At 55.5% G+C, this 17,973-nt stretch overlaps 6 protein-coding genes across 6 annotated transcripts; 3 read left to right on the forward strand and 3 right to left on the reverse strand.

The window, feature by feature from the left end:
* Window positions 1-56: 56 nt before the first annotated feature.
* On the reverse strand, window positions 57-698 carry CPAR01_15369 (uncharacterized protein; the record flags this gene model as incomplete). The annotated part of the gene is made up of 1 exon (XM_060499618.1): window positions 57-698. One exon carries the CDS (start codon window positions 696-698, stop codon window positions 57-59), a length of 642 nt encoding a protein of 213 aa, XP_060341618.1.
* A 3,840-nt stretch (window positions 699-4,538) lies between these two features.
* On the forward strand, window positions 4,539-5,198 carry CPAR01_15370 (uncharacterized protein; the record flags this gene model as incomplete). Its single annotated transcript, XM_060499619.1, has 1 exon — window positions 4,539-5,198. A coding segment is annotated over one exon (660 nt), but the record flags the coding sequence as incomplete, so codon positions are not given.
* A 770-nt stretch (window positions 5,199-5,968) lies between these two features.
* On the forward strand, window positions 5,969-7,075 carry CPAR01_15371 (uncharacterized protein; the record flags this gene model as incomplete). Its single annotated transcript, XM_060499620.1, has 1 exon — window positions 5,969-7,075. One exon carries the CDS (start codon window positions 5,969-5,971, stop codon window positions 7,073-7,075), a length of 1,107 nt encoding a protein of 368 aa, XP_060341620.1.
* A 1,131-nt stretch (window positions 7,076-8,206) lies between these two features.
* On the reverse strand, window positions 8,207-11,206 carry CPAR01_15372 (helicase associated domain-containing protein; the record flags this gene model as incomplete). Its single annotated transcript, XM_060499621.1, has 1 exon — window positions 8,207-11,206. The coding sequence occupies one exon, from the start codon at window positions 11,204-11,206 to the stop codon at window positions 8,207-8,209; it is 3,000 nt and encodes a 999-aa protein (XP_060341621.1).
* Window positions 11,207-11,778: 572 nt separating this feature from the next.
* Window positions 11,779-13,094, forward strand: CPAR01_15373 (DnaJ domain-containing protein; the record flags this gene model as incomplete). Its single annotated transcript, XM_060499622.1, has 2 exons — window positions 11,779-11,948; window positions 12,020-13,094. The coding sequence occupies 2 exons, from the start codon at window positions 11,779-11,781 to the stop codon at window positions 13,092-13,094; spliced, it is 1,245 nt and encodes a 414-aa protein (XP_060341622.1).
* A 323-nt stretch (window positions 13,095-13,417) lies between these two features.
* On the reverse strand, window positions 13,418-16,934 carry CPAR01_15374 (uncharacterized protein; the record flags this gene model as incomplete). The annotated part of the gene is made up of 3 exons (XM_060499623.1): window positions 13,418-14,187; window positions 14,265-14,663; window positions 14,723-16,934. 3 exons carry the CDS (start codon window positions 16,932-16,934, stop codon window positions 13,418-13,420), a joined length of 3,381 nt encoding a protein of 1,126 aa, XP_060341623.1.
* Window positions 16,935-17,973: the final 1,039 nt, after the last annotated feature.

A 17,973-nucleotide genomic window follows, 5' to 3' on the forward strand; every position in this document is an offset into this window, starting at 1 on the left:
TGCTCCTTTTCCGAGTAGGTTTTTCTTTTCTTTTTCCGGTTTCGCGTCCGTCTTCTTTACAGCTCACCCCGGAAGAGCATCTCCTTTCTGCGCGAGCGGTCCTCGCGGGCCTTTGCGCGGATATCACCCCAGCGACTCTTGACGGCCTCGAGCTTCTGCGCGAGCTTCTGCGTGTGCTCCCGCGGGGCGGGCGTGCAGATGGTGATGAAGGTCTCGGAGCAGTCGAACTTGCGCGCGAGGGCCGAGACGGACCAGAAGTCCGGGTCTTGGGCGCGGAGCTTGCGGATCTCGGCGACGTCGTCCTTGGAGAGGTGGTAGCGCGGGTTGGCGCCGCGGGAGGGGACGTTGAGGGCCGGGGGGAGGGGTGTTGTTGATTTTGCTGAGGAGGAAGATTGTGATGGGGAGGCGGAGGCGAAGAGGGCGGAGAGGTTTGCGCGGCGGCGGGGGTCGGAGGCCGGGAGGAACTTGAAGGGGGTGTGGTAGACGGAGGGGGCGGCGGAGGGCGGGTTGTAGATGATTGTGTCGCCGGCGGCTGGGGTCGAGGGGAGGAAGTCGGGGTGGGGAGGGATGTTGAGGGCGCGCTTTGTGCGGGAGAAGGTCTTGTGGCCTCTTCGGGGGACGGTGATGGTGGTGGTTGCTTGTTGGCGGAGGAGAGATGCCAGCGTGGCGGCTGGTCTTGTCAATGTCCTGGCCTCCATTGTCGGTCGTAGGTTGTGATGATGAAGCTTGGCAAGAGTTCCGTGTTTCGCAGTCGTGGTCTCTCTCGTTCACTTTTTTTTTCGACGTCGGTTAGGAGCTTGAAATGGCCAATTGAATGGTTTCCTTGAGAGAGTGTGTGACAGCACGGCCAGCGTCGCTTCGGCGTGAGTCTCGGATGGGTCGACTGCGGCGCTGGGGAGGAAGGCTTTGATGAGTTGGTCGCGTGCTACGGGGAAGCTCTTTCGCGATGCTGTATGGGACACCCTGAGGCGATGATCTGAAGTTTTTCGAACAGCCGATTGGAAATTTGGCTTAGGTAATGTAGCATGTGGAGCGAGCTGTCCCAAAAGGGATGCTGAATTGATTAGGTAAGTAAACCGCTGTTGCCTTGTGTTCCCCAGTCACGCCTCAGGCATTCAGTCCAAGTTGGCACCCGTTCTTATCGATAGCATCACATGACATATCACGCGCGAGACATTCTACGGAGAATGGAAAATTGGAGACACCAAGGAAAACGGGCTGGTCCGAGAAAGTGGAACTGATTGGATCAAGGCTTACTTGGCTTTCTCTTGCCAGCGCAGCGTCGCCGGTGACGTCTGCGAAGCTTCCGGGGGGCTCCCCTTTACCTTCCGCGTTACCTCCCCCGATCCTCGCTGTCGGTTGCTCCAGTGAAAGGCGAAAGAGAGAGAAGGAAGGTTAAACGCAAACAAAACAGGAATGACAACTTTGTGGTTTCGGGGAAAGCATCTCGCAACCGCGGCGCGGCAACGGTGTTGCTCCCGTCGGCTTTTACCATAGTTTCCTTGTGCCCTTGAGAGCATCTGATGCGCCAAGGGAGTTGGTTACGTGGAGTAGTGTTTTCCCCAAGAAATACCAAGAGAAAGAAGGCATCATTACAATGCGTTATTTTCCGCAATAGCACGTGTAGACATGTTTCCCATCAGAAGCTGTTGGAAAGATTCTACTGTCATTCTACGCATTGGTGTTGTTTATGCAGAATTGTCAGTGACGTGCTTTCCATGGGGCCTGGTTTTTCCAGGGACCAAGTGTAAAGCGAGGCGGGAAGCCCGATTTACGCAGGGATTCGTGCCTTGCCGGCGCAAGAGGGTCTACAGAGTATACAGAGTATAGGCAGTACAGAAGGCAAAGAGGGGTCCTTGTTGCTGAGTAGTGAGCGGTAAGTGAGAATGAGGCGGCAGAAGAGGAGTCCTTCCACGGGGCGGTTTTTCTTATTGTTGTCTTTTGGCATCCTCTCTACTTTTGTCACGACCGCTCTTTGGAAGATCTTTTTCTTTCTGAGGGAATATGCCGCGGGCGGGCGCCTACGGCTGACACAGTGATGGGATCGGTGACGGGGCACCCTGCGAGCTTAATGCTTCTTTCTAAACCCCTCAGATGTGATGGAGATCACTGATGCAGAGTCCGTGGGGGAAAAAACATGTCAAAGAAGAAAGAAGGCCGGGACCGAGGCTGACGAGGTGGGAGGGTGGAGAGAGTGTTGGATGGGGGATCAGTCTGAAGCCAAAAACAGGGAACGAGAAGAACTTTTTCAATGTTGGCAGAAGCCAGAACCAAGAACGCCAGAACCTAGGTGTCTTCTGACTCCTCTCTGTTGCATGCTTCCCGAGTCCCGACTTTTTCGTCTGAACAGGGAAGAGGGGCGATCCTCGTCGTTTCTTCGGCCATGTTCCACCAGCTATCAAACAAACCCTCTTCAAGGATGTAGAGTGGTCAGCGTTTTCGGATACAAGAGCAAAGAGCCAGAGACACAAGAGAGAGCGAGAGACAAGGGTGCTAGGGGTTCGGTGGTCGGTGAGTAGCTTTACTTCAGACGGGGGGAATCTCCGAGAGGTTCATGGGCTGTGACGCTGGGAACACTTAAGAGAAATACGCGAGTCAACTGACTATGCTATAACAAACTCAGGGATGGAGCTACTATTCCGCAGTCACCGACTTGTCGTACACGATAATGCGGACTGGGGATTGACTGATGATGGGGATCATAACGGGGGTTCAACTCAGTGAACAACGCCCCGAGAGAAACCGAGACCAAAAAAAGTTGTCGTTGAGGGGTCTAAGACATCAAATCTCTGGTCACTACTGCGTGCTGCATTGTGAAAAGAGAAGGGGTCCAGGGTCGAGACTAGGCTGAGCTGTCCCTACGGTTACCGAAAGTTCACTAAAGGGAGAAGGGAAGACTTGGCGATGCGTCCGAATCGGGTAACTTGGAAGACGACAAGAAAGTCAACGGGTCGCATTCGACATTTCAGCCCATTTAGGTCAGGAGGGCACAAGGAAATGAGCTCCTGAAAGACGCGTGTGAGATTAATGGTGATATCCAGTTAGAATTTGGAAGAGCAAAAGAAAAGAAAGCTACGAGAACTTTAGTCGGGCGTCCCAAACAGATTACATATTGGATACGGACGGACGAAACACACGGACAGTCAGCCGATGTAATCCCAATTGGAACTCGAGACACGCCAGAGGAACGCCGGGCGACCGCTCACGGTCGACGATCGTCTTCGTTTCCCCGCGTATCCATTCATGGCTATCAACGCTTGTGCGACTGACCGACTGTATGTAAAATGCGATTTTGCGGCCGCCGATCGGTTCGCGCTCGCACAGTCCGCCGATGAAGGGGAAAAGGACGTTCAACGATTCTCTCCAAGGCCAACGGGGGTGTGTCCGGACAGAGTTTCGACAAGTCCAGCATTATAAACCATACAAAATGCATGCCTAGTCAGATTCCCCCTGACGCCGGTTGAGGGGCCATCGGAGGCTGCGGAAGTCAACGGGGGGACTAGCGGAGGATTTCTTTTCTTAACCTGGGCCTAAACCAAGAAAGCTTAGGGGGACACTTTGGAGAAGACGTGACGCGGTGCCTGAGCTACACTACTGCCGGTGACAAAGATGAGAGGCGAGACGAGATCGCGTCCGGTTCGCCTTTGGAGATATCGGGCTCTCTGCTAAGGCTTTTCTCCGGGGTGTCTTTGGGCTGTGATGGTTTGTCATAGTCATTCTGGATAAGCGGCACGGGAGTAACAGAGTGAGGTAAGGCACAATGCAAATACATAGTGAGGCTCGCAGTACCTCGCCTTACAAGATATAGTGGGTAGATACTTGGGAGAATACTTGGGTAGAAACCTGTGCAATCCAAGGTACTTGCTGCGAGGTATACCGAGGCAGTAGGCAGTGGTGAGTGGTGACGGAAGGGAGAAGGAAGGGGGGCTAGACATGTCACCCGCAGCAACTTCCTTCGGCGCGGCATCACGTCAATGCAAAAACTCTAAACAACGTTGGGAGCTCCGGGGCTGGCGACGGGCGACGTAGACGTCGGGTATGTCGCGACGTGGGAACGTGACGGGGACACCCCTTTTTTTCATAAGCTGCTGAGGTATTCGTACCTAGGGACGCAGTTCTAAGTGGGCGTTGTTGACGGGTGACTGACGGGTGACCGTTCCCCTTTGATCGTTTGGTGGGAACGTTTTAGTTTCTCTTAGCTGACGGAGCAGCGTTGGGCAGGAAGCAATCAGGAACCTGCGTGAGAGCGAGGAAAGGAAAGGGAAACCAAAGTATCCCGTAACTTATTCATACTTACCTTCCTTACCTTACCTTAGGTACTCCGTAGAGTGTAGTGCATGTAAATGGACCGAAAAAACATGATCCGCTGACTGCCGAGAAGCGACGCGAAAGCTGCTCCTGACAGGCGATAATAACTGTCCCTTCCCCATCCTCCTCTTCTCTTTCGCTCCTAGATTGACATTTCCTGACGCTTCATGTCCGAATAAATCTGTATACCCGTACCTTATTGTTGCATCTGCTGCATCCAGCACTCTTGATACCACTTCACCAGACAGACGTCCACCGCCTTGCCCGCACCTACTGTATCAGCACCGCACCCGCAATCCGCCTCACCGGAGACCAGAAAAGCAATCCATCTTATCCACCAAATAACGGGACCAACCCGCCTACCTCATCCAACCGAACTCGTCTCTTACGGAGCATCTCCAGGTCTCCAACAACCACAAGCAAGGCACAGCAGACCAGGCCTAGGCCTCTCTTACAGATCAGCACCACAAGGCTCCTGCAGCAGGGGTCAAATCATCAGGAAACCGCCAATCCGCTTGCTCATCCTCTGGACCTGTTGCGTCACACGCTCCCGCCTTTCTCTCTCCCCCAGCTTCCTAAATCCTCGCTCGTCAATCAGGGATCGCTTCTCGAGGCCGTCTTTATCGAGCGCCAATTTTCGAACGAGACTACTGGCTGCATTTCGTGGTCTGCGTGCCTGCGGCAGAGAAGCGATTCGGTCACCCCTCTTCCTACTTGTCTCTTCGTCGCCTTCGACCAAGAGACACAGCCAAAAAGTGACACAGCAAGCGGCAGACGATCTTAAAAGGGACCAAGACCAAGACCAAGACGGGCTACGAAGACAGACACCTGACTACCGTCTCGTCCAACAACGCCATCAATCCAAAAAAGACCAACGCCGTTCCGTGTAAATCATCCCATTTCTCCATCGCTCACGAGTCTCAACGGCTAGTCCGCTTCCATTCCCCAAGTTCTGCACGCAGGGGAACTGCGCACATTCTCAGTTCTTCCCCCTTGGTGTTGCGCTGCTCTACTATTGAACCGTTCTGGTATGTACATCTCGATACTATTATCCCACCCTTCGGATATCCCATGTCCACCACCCCCAAACCCATACCCAACCCCGTCCATGTACCCTCTGTACCGTTCAGGTAAAAAAAAAAGAACATCTTGGTTGTCTTGGCTGGGGGTGTCTCCGGCGGCGGCGCTGTTACCTGCTGCGGACGGCGTGCGCATGTATTGCTTGCTTGCTGCTGCCGATGCGCTGCTCTTTTTTTTCTGCCTCGCCGACTGGACGCTCCTGTGACAATCAATCACCGCACTCGCACACTTGCACCCCCTTCCACTTTCCCCTTCCCTTGCAGTGACCCAAAAAAGACGAATCGCGGGAATATACGTCAGGGTCACAGGGTCACCGAAAGCCAATCTATTTGTCCCCCCACCACCTGTTTTCCCAGACTTCATTTATCCACGTCCCTTCCCCCCTCTCTTTTCTTCTGGGCCTACATAACATCACGTCAACCTCAGGGTCCCTGCTTGTTGAAGAGAGACATTCCATTAACTCTTGGTCCCTTTTCCCACAGAAACCACCCTATAGCATTGTGTCAGCAAATCCATCTGCATCCCACCTCTTAGACACCAAAACCACCAACACCACCGACTCGAACAACCCTGCATCAAGATGAGCCTAGTTGAGGCAAACCCCAACAACATCGCCGAGACGATCGTACAGCACCCCGCCGTCGTCGCTCACAATATGGCCGGCACCACAAGCGGTGATGCGACACCCCGCGCCTCGAGCCACAATGAGCCTCAATCGGACAACACGAAGAAGGACGTGAAGAACAAGGTGCGCGGATTGTTCGGACTCGGCAAAAAGAAGGAAGAGTCAAATGTCTCCAACAAGTCTTCATCGTCTGCCAAACCTGCAACGACCGTCACCAGCAACCCCTCCTTGACACGGGATACGTCTAGAGCTTCAGCTCGGTCTACGACATCGCCTTACGTGCACCCTTCATCGCCAAGCCGTGGAATGTCTACGTCCCCGCGAGTGCCATCCCCGGCGGGCTCCCAGATCTTCGAGCGAGATGTCGACAACATGTCAATTAAGCCTCAATCGCCCGCCATTCCGTCGCATATTCAGACCGAGAACCATATCCCTCCCGTTTTGGACGCATCATCCGAAGCCATCACAAACGACCACCTTGATCCGGACAGCGTCGAGATTGTCACCCACTCTCAGCATCAACCAGCTGCAGCAGCTGTCACCGGCGCCAACGGAAACGGTACACCTCACCCTCCCGATTCCATGGCTGCATCATGGACCGATGAGCTCCGTGCATTTGCGGATCGCGAAGACGCTTCCAACTACAATGCGCTCGATAATGCCGACGTGCGCAGGCTGAGCTTCATCTCATTTGCCGACGTCGTGCAAGCCGAGCAGGGCGGCCACGGCGGCGCAGCAGGTTCTCGTGATTCCATCCATGTCGCTGGGCTGACGTCCCTCTCGTCCATCAACGCCCGCTCGCCCTCACCCATCCGATCACCCGTCTCTTCTCAGGGGCCGGGCACCTCGCCGCCAACAAGCAATCCCGCGTCCGTGAAGGGACTGGAAATGTCCCCCGGACGCAAATCTCTTGGCAGCCCCATTTCGTCCCATCACAACCTCAACATGAGCAGCGAGCTCAATATTGAGACTATGTCACAAGCGCTCAGGCGTACGGGAAGCACGGATCTCAGCGGGGTCCGCAGCTTGCCCACGAGCCCGATCGAGGGGCCATCACGTTAAAGAGAGGACAATGACGGGACGTTTGATGAAAATTGAAGCGAAAACAAAACAAATTTACGTTACGGAGTCGGAGGCAAACCGGAGAAACCATTGATACCAAAGTGGACGTTCTATGACTTTTCTTGTCGTTTTTTCTTCTATTCAAATGCTGCAAATTAGGCCAGCACTCGTTGATGGAGGCTAGCTCATCGAATTAGAGAGGGAGGAAACGTGTTTTTCTTCTCTTCACATGCGTTTTTCTTCTACCTTGATAGGGTTCGATTTTGGAGTTGGGCAAAGCAAGATAAATATTGATATCATTTGCTTATCTCAATCTGATGAGCGCTATACGTGTGGCATGTGCGTGTTTGGTAGCTTCCTTTTGAATTTGGGAACATCTTCCGTCCCCATCGGCCTACTCCTACGCCCAGGGATTTATGGCTTTCTGTTGCAGCTGCATCATTTTCTTCTACTTCACAAGGACGTACGCAAAAGTTCAGATAGCGAGAATGCAGACTAATGTGAGACGACTTTGTAAAGACGCAATTTGCAAGGGGAGTGGCCCAACACATGTCAGTGGTGTACGTTGAGTGTGAGAATCCTGAGTCCGTTCGGTATCTTGGTGGCGTACCAAACCGTCCGAATGAACAAGTTAGCGCCACCGGCCAAGGTGGTCCACGTGTCGCCGGAGGAAATTTTCTCAATTACTTTTACGGATACCTGAGTTCTGGCATCACGAGGCGTAGCTCAGCCGTGGGTGGGAATCACATACTATACAGTCTGTCTTTTTCGTCTTCTTCTAAGCTGGTTGGCAACGGCTCAGATTTGGCATTTGATAATTGATCTCGCATGTGCAAGACCAAGTTCTTTCTCTAAGTTTTTGTTTTTTTCCGTCGCTTTTTTGGTTCCATGTCATGATTAACGATAAGCCCGCGATTTTTCTCATGCTAATTATCAAGATATGTACGCAGGACTTATTGCTTTCTTGGGGTGAGGAAGTGAATAGAGGGCAGATAAATACATTGGGTAAAATAGAAGTTTAATACGGTATCATAAGTTGATCATTTTATTCCATAAACCCAACCTTTAACGTCTCCCCCCCCCCCCTCTTTTCAACCCGTCCACCAAACATCTACACATAGCACGACCGCTTTACCGATCATAAGTCCTAGCCTTGGGCATCTTCTTCTCCTCCATGGCCTCCACGTCCTTCTGCTTGTAAAAGTGCGGCGCCAGCTCGGCGAGCCACTTGCTCTCGATGGGCATGCAACTGCGCATGTACTCCTTCGTCGTCTGCACGAGCTCAAAGTACACGAGCATCTTGGCCGGCGGGTCGACGCCCATGAGCACCGACGACGGGTGCACGTAGACGGTGGCGTTCTTCTTGACGGTGCGGTAGCTGTCGCCGCTGCGCTGCAGGCGCGCCGCGTTGGGGAAGAAGCCGGCTGTCAGCGCGCGCTTGATGGGCGGCAGGTTGGACGCGCCGCAGCTCGAGGGCGAGACCTCGACGCGCTCGCAGAGCTTGGCCAGCTGGTCGCGCACGTCGCGCGCACGCGTCAGTGAGCGCTGCTGCAGGAAATTCTCGCGCGACCAGATGGGCGAGAAGTCGCTGTCGACCCACTGGTTCCAGATGTTGAGGAGCGTCAGGTGGTCGCCGCCCTCCTTGACGGTGAAGCGGGCGCGCGCTGAGTCGGCATGGATCTTCTTGTCCTTGGGGCGGAAGAAGAGGGCCGAGGCCTCGCTGAGCATGGAGACGACGGAGAGCACCTCCTCGACGCAGCCCTCTTTGTCGGCAGCGAGGACGGCCTTGGCAAGCATCGGGTCAGTGGGGAACTCGGCCATCTGGCGGCCCATCTTGGTGAGCTCGCCCTTGTGGTTGAGAGCCTGGAGGGCAAAGAGCTGGTTGAGGGCGCCGATGAGGGCCTCGGTCGGCGGCGGGTCCATGAACTCAAAATCGAGGAGCTCATTGATGCCTAGCGACTTGAGCTGGAGGACGACGCCGTTGAGATTCGTGCGCTGAATTTCCGGCATGGGCGACTCGTCCATCTCGTTCATGTAGGCGAACTTTGTGTAGAGGCGGAAGCACTTTCCGGGTCCGACACGACCTGCTCGACCACTCCTCTGGTTCGCGGACGCCCTTGAGCAGGGTGTCACGACGAGGTTTGACATGCCGGTGGCGGGGTTGTAGACGTTCTCCTTGACGAAGCCGGGGTCGATGACATAGACGATACCGTCAATCGTCAAACTGGTCTCAGCGATGTTGGTAGCCAGAACGACCTTGCGAGCACCTTCTGGGGTCGGTTCGAAGATCTTTGCCTGCAGCTCCGATGGCAAGTTGGCGTAAATTGGACAGACAACGAGTTCCTTGACACGACTTCCCAGCTTTTTTGCCGTATCGACTATTTGTTGTTCGGCCGCGTCAATCTCGTCTTGACCCGTGAGGAAGACAAGGATATCGCCCTTGCCCTGCGTTGTGTGGATTTGGAAAACCGTGGTGATGGCGGCTGCCAGGTAGTTGGCCTCTGGCGCTGGCGTATAATAAATGTCAACTGGGTATCTTCGTCCCGGGATGTTGTAAATAGGGGCATCGTCGAAATAAGCGGCGAACTTTTCGGCGTTCATCGTCGCTGATGAAATCAGGAGTTTCAAGTCTGGCCGTTCCCTTGCCAAATCCTTGACCAGAGCCAGCAAAATATCGGTGTGGACAGTTCTCTCGTGAGCTTCGTCAATCATGATGGCCGAGTACCCGGAAAGATCAGGTTCAGTCATGAACTCTCTCAGCAACATGCCGTCCGTCATGTATTTCAGAATCGTCTTGTCGCTCGTGTTGTCCTCGAAACGAATCGAGTATCCGACCTCCTGCCCGACCTTGACGCCAACCTCGTCTGCCACACGCGCAGCGACACTCATCGCAGCAACACGACGCGGTTGCGTACATCCAACCTTCATTCCATTCTTGGTGAACCCAGCTTCGTGTAGGTATTGCGGTAACTGTGTCGTCTTTCCGGAACCTGTTTCTCCAACAATGACCAGAATCTGATACTTTTCCATCGCCGCGAGAAAGTCATCTCGATATGCGTAAATGGGCAGGCTCTTCCTCGTCTCCTGGATTGTGAGCTGCTTCTTCTCTGCTGCCTCGATCTGCGCCGCCAGGAATTGCTGCTCCTTGGTCAATTTGCCCTCTCCAGGCATACTTGACCCCAAGTTCCATTTGATGTACTGCTCCTCATCCATGACGTAGGAGTAATCGTCGTTTTCTCTCTCCGACCTCTGGATCTGCGCCCTGGCCTTGGTAGCCTGCTCCCTTTCCCACTCTTCATGCTCCGTGACGAACTTTTCTTGCCCGTACTCATCCTTCTCCACGTATCTCTTGTACATCGCATCTTCTTTCCTCTTCTTGTCGATTTTGCCCTTCTCCGTGATGTAGTCCTCTGGTATGTAGTACCCATCCTTGTGGTCATCAATCTTGAGGCGTTCCTCCGCTAGCCGTAGAATCTCGCGGTTCTTGGTGAATTCGGCCTTCTCCCGCTCCGATAGCCTTACGCCGCTCCTCAACTCTTCCGTCTCCTCAGCAACCTGCTTGCGCAGCAGGGCAAGCTTCTCAGCCTCTCGTTTCCCGAGGTACATCTGTCGACTCTTCATGCGGAGATCCTCCATGTTCGCCTTGCGATCCACCTCTGGCCGTCGGCTCTCAGCCGTCTTTGACTTCTTGTCGTCCTTTTCCCGTAACCGCTTCGCAAACGCCTCGCGCTCCTCAATGTCGCGCTGACGCTCCAGTTCTTCCTTTGCGCCATCCGACAGGTCCGCGTCGCGGTCGCGATCATCGTGGCTAAGCTTTACCCGCTTCGACGCAGACTCTTTGAACTCGGGCTCGTCGTTGCCGTCCGCTTCCTCGGGTTCCGACGGTGGCTCCTCGTCCGCCCACCTGTCGTCGTCGTCTGCGTCTCGTTTGCGGTACTGTTTTGAGGGTCGGGCCGGCGATCTGGAGCGTGATCGTCTTCTCGAGGGTCTATCGCTACGGTCGCGATCCCGATGTCTTTCGCTCGAACGGTCGCGATGGCGCGATTTGTGCTTCTTCTTGTCCTTGACCACCTTGGCGGGACCGACCTCGTCGTCCTCCATCGGGAGGAAGGCGTACTTTTTTGATGCCATGGTCGTATGTATCAATCCAAACGTATGAGGTGTATTCTTCCACGAGATTTCCGGGGTTTTTCGGCTTGGCAGTCCGGAAAGAAGTTGTTCAACAAGAAGCCTGGAATAGGCCTGACGACGTCAAGTCATGAAGGTTGAGGCCTCAAGCAGTTGACGTGCCTGGGGTGTCTCTGCGCATTCGTCTGAACTTCAGAAGGCCCCACACAATTTAGCAACGAGAGTGGGGCATAAGCTGCAAAGAAGCCAGCGCCCAATGAACATGTCCGGATAACATGTCTTATCGGACCTGCGTAGCTCCCTTCTTAACACGTTGGAACTTTACATTTTGGGACAGCTGGTTTGCGCGCTTCCTTTGGATCGATTACCTATTATCTCCATACCCTACCTCACTTCTCTCTTTTTCTCTCCTTTCTTTCGCAACCCGATTTCTTTTCCGACAAGTCCTTACCTTTTTCCATTCCTCTAGGGCTTAAGAAATCCAACAGGTCCACGAGTCAACGAGCATTTTCTCTCGCGCCCGGTTCATCGAAAGGAAAGTACTCTATCTCGAAGTACACCACAGGGGGCCCACGATGTACTTCCGAGGGGCAGCACTCGTGCTGCTGCTCCTATGCCTCGTCCAGCTGGCCCTCTGCGCCGAGGACTACTACAACCTCCTAGGCATCAGCAAGAAGGCCTCAGATCGTGAGATCAAATCTGCTTATCGCAAGCTGAGCAAGAAATACCACCCCGACAAGAACCCGTATGCGTCTTCCTATTCCTCCTTGCCCCTACTCATCGCACAAAGCTAATTGGTGATTCCTATGACAACAGAGGCGACGATAGCGCAAAGGACAAGTTCGTCGAAGTCTCCGAGGCCTACGAAGCCCTCATCGACCCCGAAACCCGCAAAATCTACGACCAATACGGCCACGAGGGCCTCAAACAACAGCAGCAAAACGGCGGCGGCCACCGCCACGACCCCTTTGACGTCTTCTCCCGCTTCTTCGGCGGCGGCGGCCACTTTGGCGGCCACGGCCAGCGCCGCGGCCAAGACGTAAACGTCCGCATCGGCATCTCCCTCCGCGACTTTTACAACGGCATCAACACCGAGTTTCAGTGGGACAAGCAGCACATTTGCGAAGACTGCGACGGCACCGGCTCCGCGGACGGCAAAGTAGACACCTGCGGCGTCTGCGGCGGCCGCGGCGTGCGCATCGTCAAGCACCAGCTCGCCCCCGGCATGTTCCAGCAGGTCCAGATGCAGTGCGACGCCTGCGGCGGACGGGGCCAGGAGATCAAGCACAAGTGCCACACCTGCGGCGGCGCGCGCGTCGTGCGCAAGCCCACGACAGTCCAGCTCACCGTCGCCCGCGGCGCGGGGCGCGACAGCCAGATCGTCTACGAGAACGAGGCGGACGCGAGCCCGGACTACGTCGCTGGCAACCTCGTCGTCACGCTCTCCGAGAAGGAGCCCGAGATCGGGCAGGACAACCCGGACCGCGTCGACGGCACCTTTTTCCGCCGCAAGGACAACGACCTCTACTGGACCGAGGTGCTCTCGCTGCGCGAGGCGTGGATGGGCGACTGGACGCGCAACGTGACGCACCTCGACGGCCACGTCGTGCGGCTCTCGCGCGACCGGGGCGGCGTCGTGCAGCCGGGCCACGTCGAGACGGTCAAGGGCGAGGGCATGCCGATTTTCCACGAGGACGGCGACAGCGTGTACCACAAGACGGAGTTTGGCAACCTGTACGTCGACTACGTTGTCGTGCTGCCCGATCAGATGGAGAGCGGCATGGAAAAGGAGTTTTGGAGCGTCTTCCAAAAGTGGCGGGGCAAGGTCGGCGTCGACTTGCATAAGGATAGCGGACGGCCAGAGAAGCCTCCGGTGCACGACGAATTATGATGAAAGAAAAACAAGGAGAGAGAAGATGATGCCCCGTAGATGAACTGTGTGATACTAGAAATAGAAAGGCCCAATCAAAGTACATAATACGTGCTCTTTTGTCTGAAATTTTATACCTCTAAATGCGTTCTCGGTCAACCAAGCGCAATCATTAAACTCTGCTCATGTATTGATATCTACCAAAAGTGTCTCGAACCAGCGTCATAAATTCGTTATCTGTAACATCATGTCGTGTCTAGGTCCTAAGAATGTAGAATGTAAAAGCGCCGAGTCATGGCGTCGCAAGATTCATATAAGAGATCCAAAGAAATGGTCATAAATCGTCATCTGCTCTTCCTCCGCCTCCTTCGTCGGTCGTCATAATCATCGTCGTCACTGTTCTCTATCCTACGCGAGTCGCCGCCATGTTGCACTTCCTGAACCGCTCCCACCACATCCTTCAGCAGACTCTTCCAGCTGCTTTGCCCGCTGATCATGCCTTCAATGTCGCTCGCAATCTTCTGCACAACATCGCCATCTGTACCACCCACAGCCCATGCCCCGCTTGAATGCAATCCTTTGCCGTTTCGTGGCCGGCTTTCGAACGCCCCTTGTCTCCATCGCATGGCCCCCGAAGTGCCACCACCACCAACGGGTCGTCCCTGAGTATCAAAGCGGTCGGGCAGGACCTCAACCTCGTCTTCCGATTCTGGTGGTGTTTCGATTTCCCTCTTGCGGCGACGGGAGACCGATTTACTACTAGGTGGATCCGAGGAGGAACGTCTACGGTTGAGGACAGGCCGCAGTGTCGCCAGTTGCTCTTCGCTGAGGGCCGGTACTTCTTCCTCTTTCCTAGCCTCTTCCTCGGCCTGCTGCTCATGGGCTGAGCGGTGCAGCCGCAAGGTTTGGGATGATTGGGGTGACAGAGTAAAGGCAACAGACTTGGAGGAAGAATGTTGTGCCGTATGAGGACGCTTTGCGGATAAAGCGCTCGACACCGATGAAGACGCAGGAGATAAGGACCGAGACCGAGATCGCGGTTGGGACTGGGAACGAGACCTAGACAGTGACTCGGGGAGAAACTTTTTGACACGCTCTCGCCACTTTAAACCATCTGCGTTGAAGGTCAGCTTCCGATGTAGACACGAACGAAGAAATATCACAAAAGAAACAACGATTAGATCAACCCACCCTCACGACCCAGACCGGCTGGCTGGACAGCTTGTGGTGAGGAGCTACGAGATATGTCTTCACTCACATGGTCAGGACCAAATCTCGTTCCCGGCGGGCCACCGCCTGGAGGTGGATGACCACCAGCAGGCGGAGGGGGAGGATAGCCGCCGGCCCCGCCTGTGGCCATCGGTGGAGATGGCCCCATTGGCGGTGGTCCCGGAGGGTACACCGAGTCCGAGGACGGGTACGGCGGATACTGATCTCTTAGGTTGGCCGTGGAAATGTTGGGATGCTGGGTGAAGCCCGCGGCAGCTGCTGGTGGTGGCGGGTAGAATGAGCCGCCAGAGGCGTGTGGAGGTGAGGGAGGACGGCTGTAGTTGTCGTAGTACCCGTCATCCCGAGCATCCTCTTCATATCCTGTGATGGTTGTCAGTTCAACTGGGTTACTAGCGTGTGCTCGATTTTGGACTCCTTACTCCTGCGGTCTCTCTCTCTTTCCCTGTTCCTCATCCTGTCGTCTGTGCTGCGTTCCCTGCTGTAGGCGCGTTCTCTTGAGTAAGTCCTTTCGCGTGTGACGGATCTGTCTCTAGAGCGGGATCGGGCGCTTCTCTCCCTCGACCGTCTGTCTTCTCGCCTCTCCTCTCGTCTTTCCTCCTCCTCTTTCTCCTTCTTCTTTTGATACTGCTTCAGTCCAATCGCAGCGGCTCCCGTTCCAACTGCAGCCGCCGCCATGTCTCTCAATCGGCTCTTGCTCCTCTTCTTCGCCGGCTCGTGGCCGTCGTAATCATCGCCAGACATACGCCGGTGTCGACGGCGTCGCCTCTCGTTCGCTGCAGACTCATACCCGTCGTCCGGCGGGTAAGGCGGGTCGGTCGGCAGCGGTTCTGTTCCGTACTCAACTAAGCCTAGCTCAGGATCAGCGCTGCGCGGCTCGGAATATAGAGAGCGGGCCTGGGACCTGCTGCGCGACCGACGACGTTCACGCCGTTCCCGCCGGACTTCCTCCTCGTAGTCCTGCTCTTCCAGTTCTCGATCTACCTCGCGGTCCTTCTTCTCTTTGCGGTTCTTATAGATCTTGCTAGCAACTCCGCCTGCCAGACCAGCGGCGGCAATCTCTGCTCCAGTCCTGATGCGAGACTTAGACCGCGACCTACTCCTAGATTTGGACTTGGACTTGTTGCGGAAGTGCTGGACCAAACCCGCGGCGGCAGCCGTCGCAGCGGCAGCCTTAGCCACGGAGCGACTGCGGCTCTTCCGGCTCTTGCGGCTGCGGCTACGAGATCTAGATACAGAGTAGCTTGAAACAGAGTAGCCTCTGCCGCGGCTTCGACCACGATGCATTTCTTCCTTTTCGATCTTTCCACTCTGGTAATACTTTGCGGCGCCTGCAACAGCGAGCGCGGCGGCAGCAATTCCCAGACCGGTCTTGATGCGGGAGCTGCGACTGCGAGATCTCGAGCGAGACCCGTAGTGATGATCGTCGTGATAGGTGTCTTCATACGCGCTACGAGCCCGTCGAATGATTTCAGTGCCTAGGCCACCGATAGCAGCACCAGCAAGGACTTTGCTTCCACGGTTGGCACCAAGCTCACCGCGGCTGTCTCTTCGACTCGCAGCGAGAGCAGCGATACCGGCGCCAGCGAGGGCTCCCTCTGCAAGATGGCGTTTGTGATGATGGTCTGAGCTGGAGCTTCGGTTTCGGCGAATGACAGTCCGCTTCATGTAGTAATCCTCGTCGTCGCTGATGTATTCGCCGCGACCACGGCCTCGTCGGTCGTAGTGGTACTCACGCTCATCTCGGCGATACGGGCCAAGCTCCTTTGTCTCACGGCGGTAGTAGTACTCATCTTCGCGGGGATCGCGACGAACAACCTCGCGAGGGGACTCGCGCTCTCTCAGGACGACGATGCCAGGTTCCTGACGGGGTACGATGATGGGCGCGGGCGGTGCAGCTTCCTGAACAATAATCTTCTGGGGCTCCGGGGCTTGCTGACGAATGATGACGGGTTGGGGGATAGGTGGGGGGCTGACGGGAGAGTAGAACTCGGTCTCCTTGCGGTATCTCTCGACCTCTGCCCCGCCATGATCGTCCCGGTATTCCTCAACGCGCTTCTCGACTGTGACGTCTCCATCCTCACGGCGTTCGACACGCTTGTCGACTCTGACTTCTGTCTCGGGTGAATGATGATGGTGGTGGTGGCGATGAGACTTGTTAGAGCGGCGGTCCCAGTCAACGCGCTCGCGCTCGACTTCGATAACACTTCGATTATCGGCGACGCTGCGAACATCGTCGAAGCGGCCGGCATCGAAGCGGGGTGCGCGCTCACGTTCACGTTCGTACTCTTTTTCGTAGACGACGCTGCGGGTGTCACCTCTGTAGGGGTCAATAACTTCGCGCTCACGCTCGGTTACCGTGCGCTCAACAACCTGACTCCGGGAGTCAAAGGCGGAGCGCGGGCGGTCGGGGGCATAGCCATACTCGCCGGAGGTACGCAGCGGGTAGCCCGAGTATCGTGACCGGCGGTCGTCTTCTTCGACTTCGACACGCTCAGTGCGCTCGACCCTCTCGACTCGGTTTGGCGCTACTTTGTAACGGCGAACTGTGGAGGTCTTGTATCGGTCTTCATCGGATGAGTACTCAGTCGGGTCCCGGTAAACCCGAGTGGTTTCTCTATAAACTCCAGCCATCGCTAAATGCGATGGGGGCGTCGAAGGGCAACGCTGTTTTCGGGAAGCGGCAGAGAAATGTCAAAACGGGCGACAACGGTTCGGCTGGATGGTGTAGATTGGCAGGCGGGGGGTTGAACAAAGGATGTGCGATGATGACGGAGGGGAGCCCACGGATTAAATGGTGTGCATGTGTAGTCAGGTAGTGACTAGTTCGGTTTACGGGTGTACGTGGTAGATTAGTTTTATTTAGGAGGCTGGTGGGACTGTGATCGCCTTTGGTTGGGTGAGAGGATGGGAATCTGTCTATTGAACACACCAATAGACGAATATCCAGTCGATTCCAGCCCAGCCAACGTAATAAGGGTGGGTGATGTGAGAGGGAAGTGCCTGGGAGAAGGACAGAGAAAGGTAAGAGAGTGGAGAGAGCGTTCGGAGCGAGAGAAGACGGGAGAGAGGGGGGAAAGAATGGAGGGGAGGTGGAGGGACGGTAAGGGACCGTGGAAGCGAAGAGATGGAGGGGCAGCCCGTCGACCTGTCCGTCACCCGTGGGCCGTCCAGTTTGTGTTGGGCTGAGATGGGAAAGTGCAATGCTGCGTAGCGGGCAGGATCACACAGCGCTGTTGCCAAAGCAGAAACAGCAAAATCAGGGCAGGGCGACAGGTGGGCAGGTAATAATGTCCATGCCTCCCGATCTTACCTTACCTTCCTACACATCCTAGTCTACGGAGTACCTCTCTTCTACTATACCATGGCAGCCCGCTTCTTCGGACCTCGATGATCATTCTGAGGCATCCCCCTGAGGCTTTCCCTTCCATCCCGACCAGGGCGCCAAACATTGAGGGATGGGACGGGATCAGCCAGACCTCGTTTCTGGGCCCGGTCTTGTCAGTGCCCGCCGCCCAGGCCACGACTTGCGAAGACTCTGGGCGGCCCGGCCAAGGTCAGCGGACGGAAAGGAACTGCTATTGCAGTACTAATGTGCAGCGAGCCACGGATTGTCGAAGGGTGTCCCATGTCACCATCACATTCTGACCCTCGACCGCCCACGCTACTTACT

This window comes from Colletotrichum paranaense (assembly GCF_030867605.1).
Source record: "Colletotrichum paranaense strain IMI 384185 chromosome Unknown Scaffold_19.1, whole genome shotgun sequence".
Taxonomy (NCBI): Eukaryota; Fungi; Ascomycota; class Sordariomycetes; order Glomerellales; family Glomerellaceae; genus Colletotrichum; species Colletotrichum paranaense.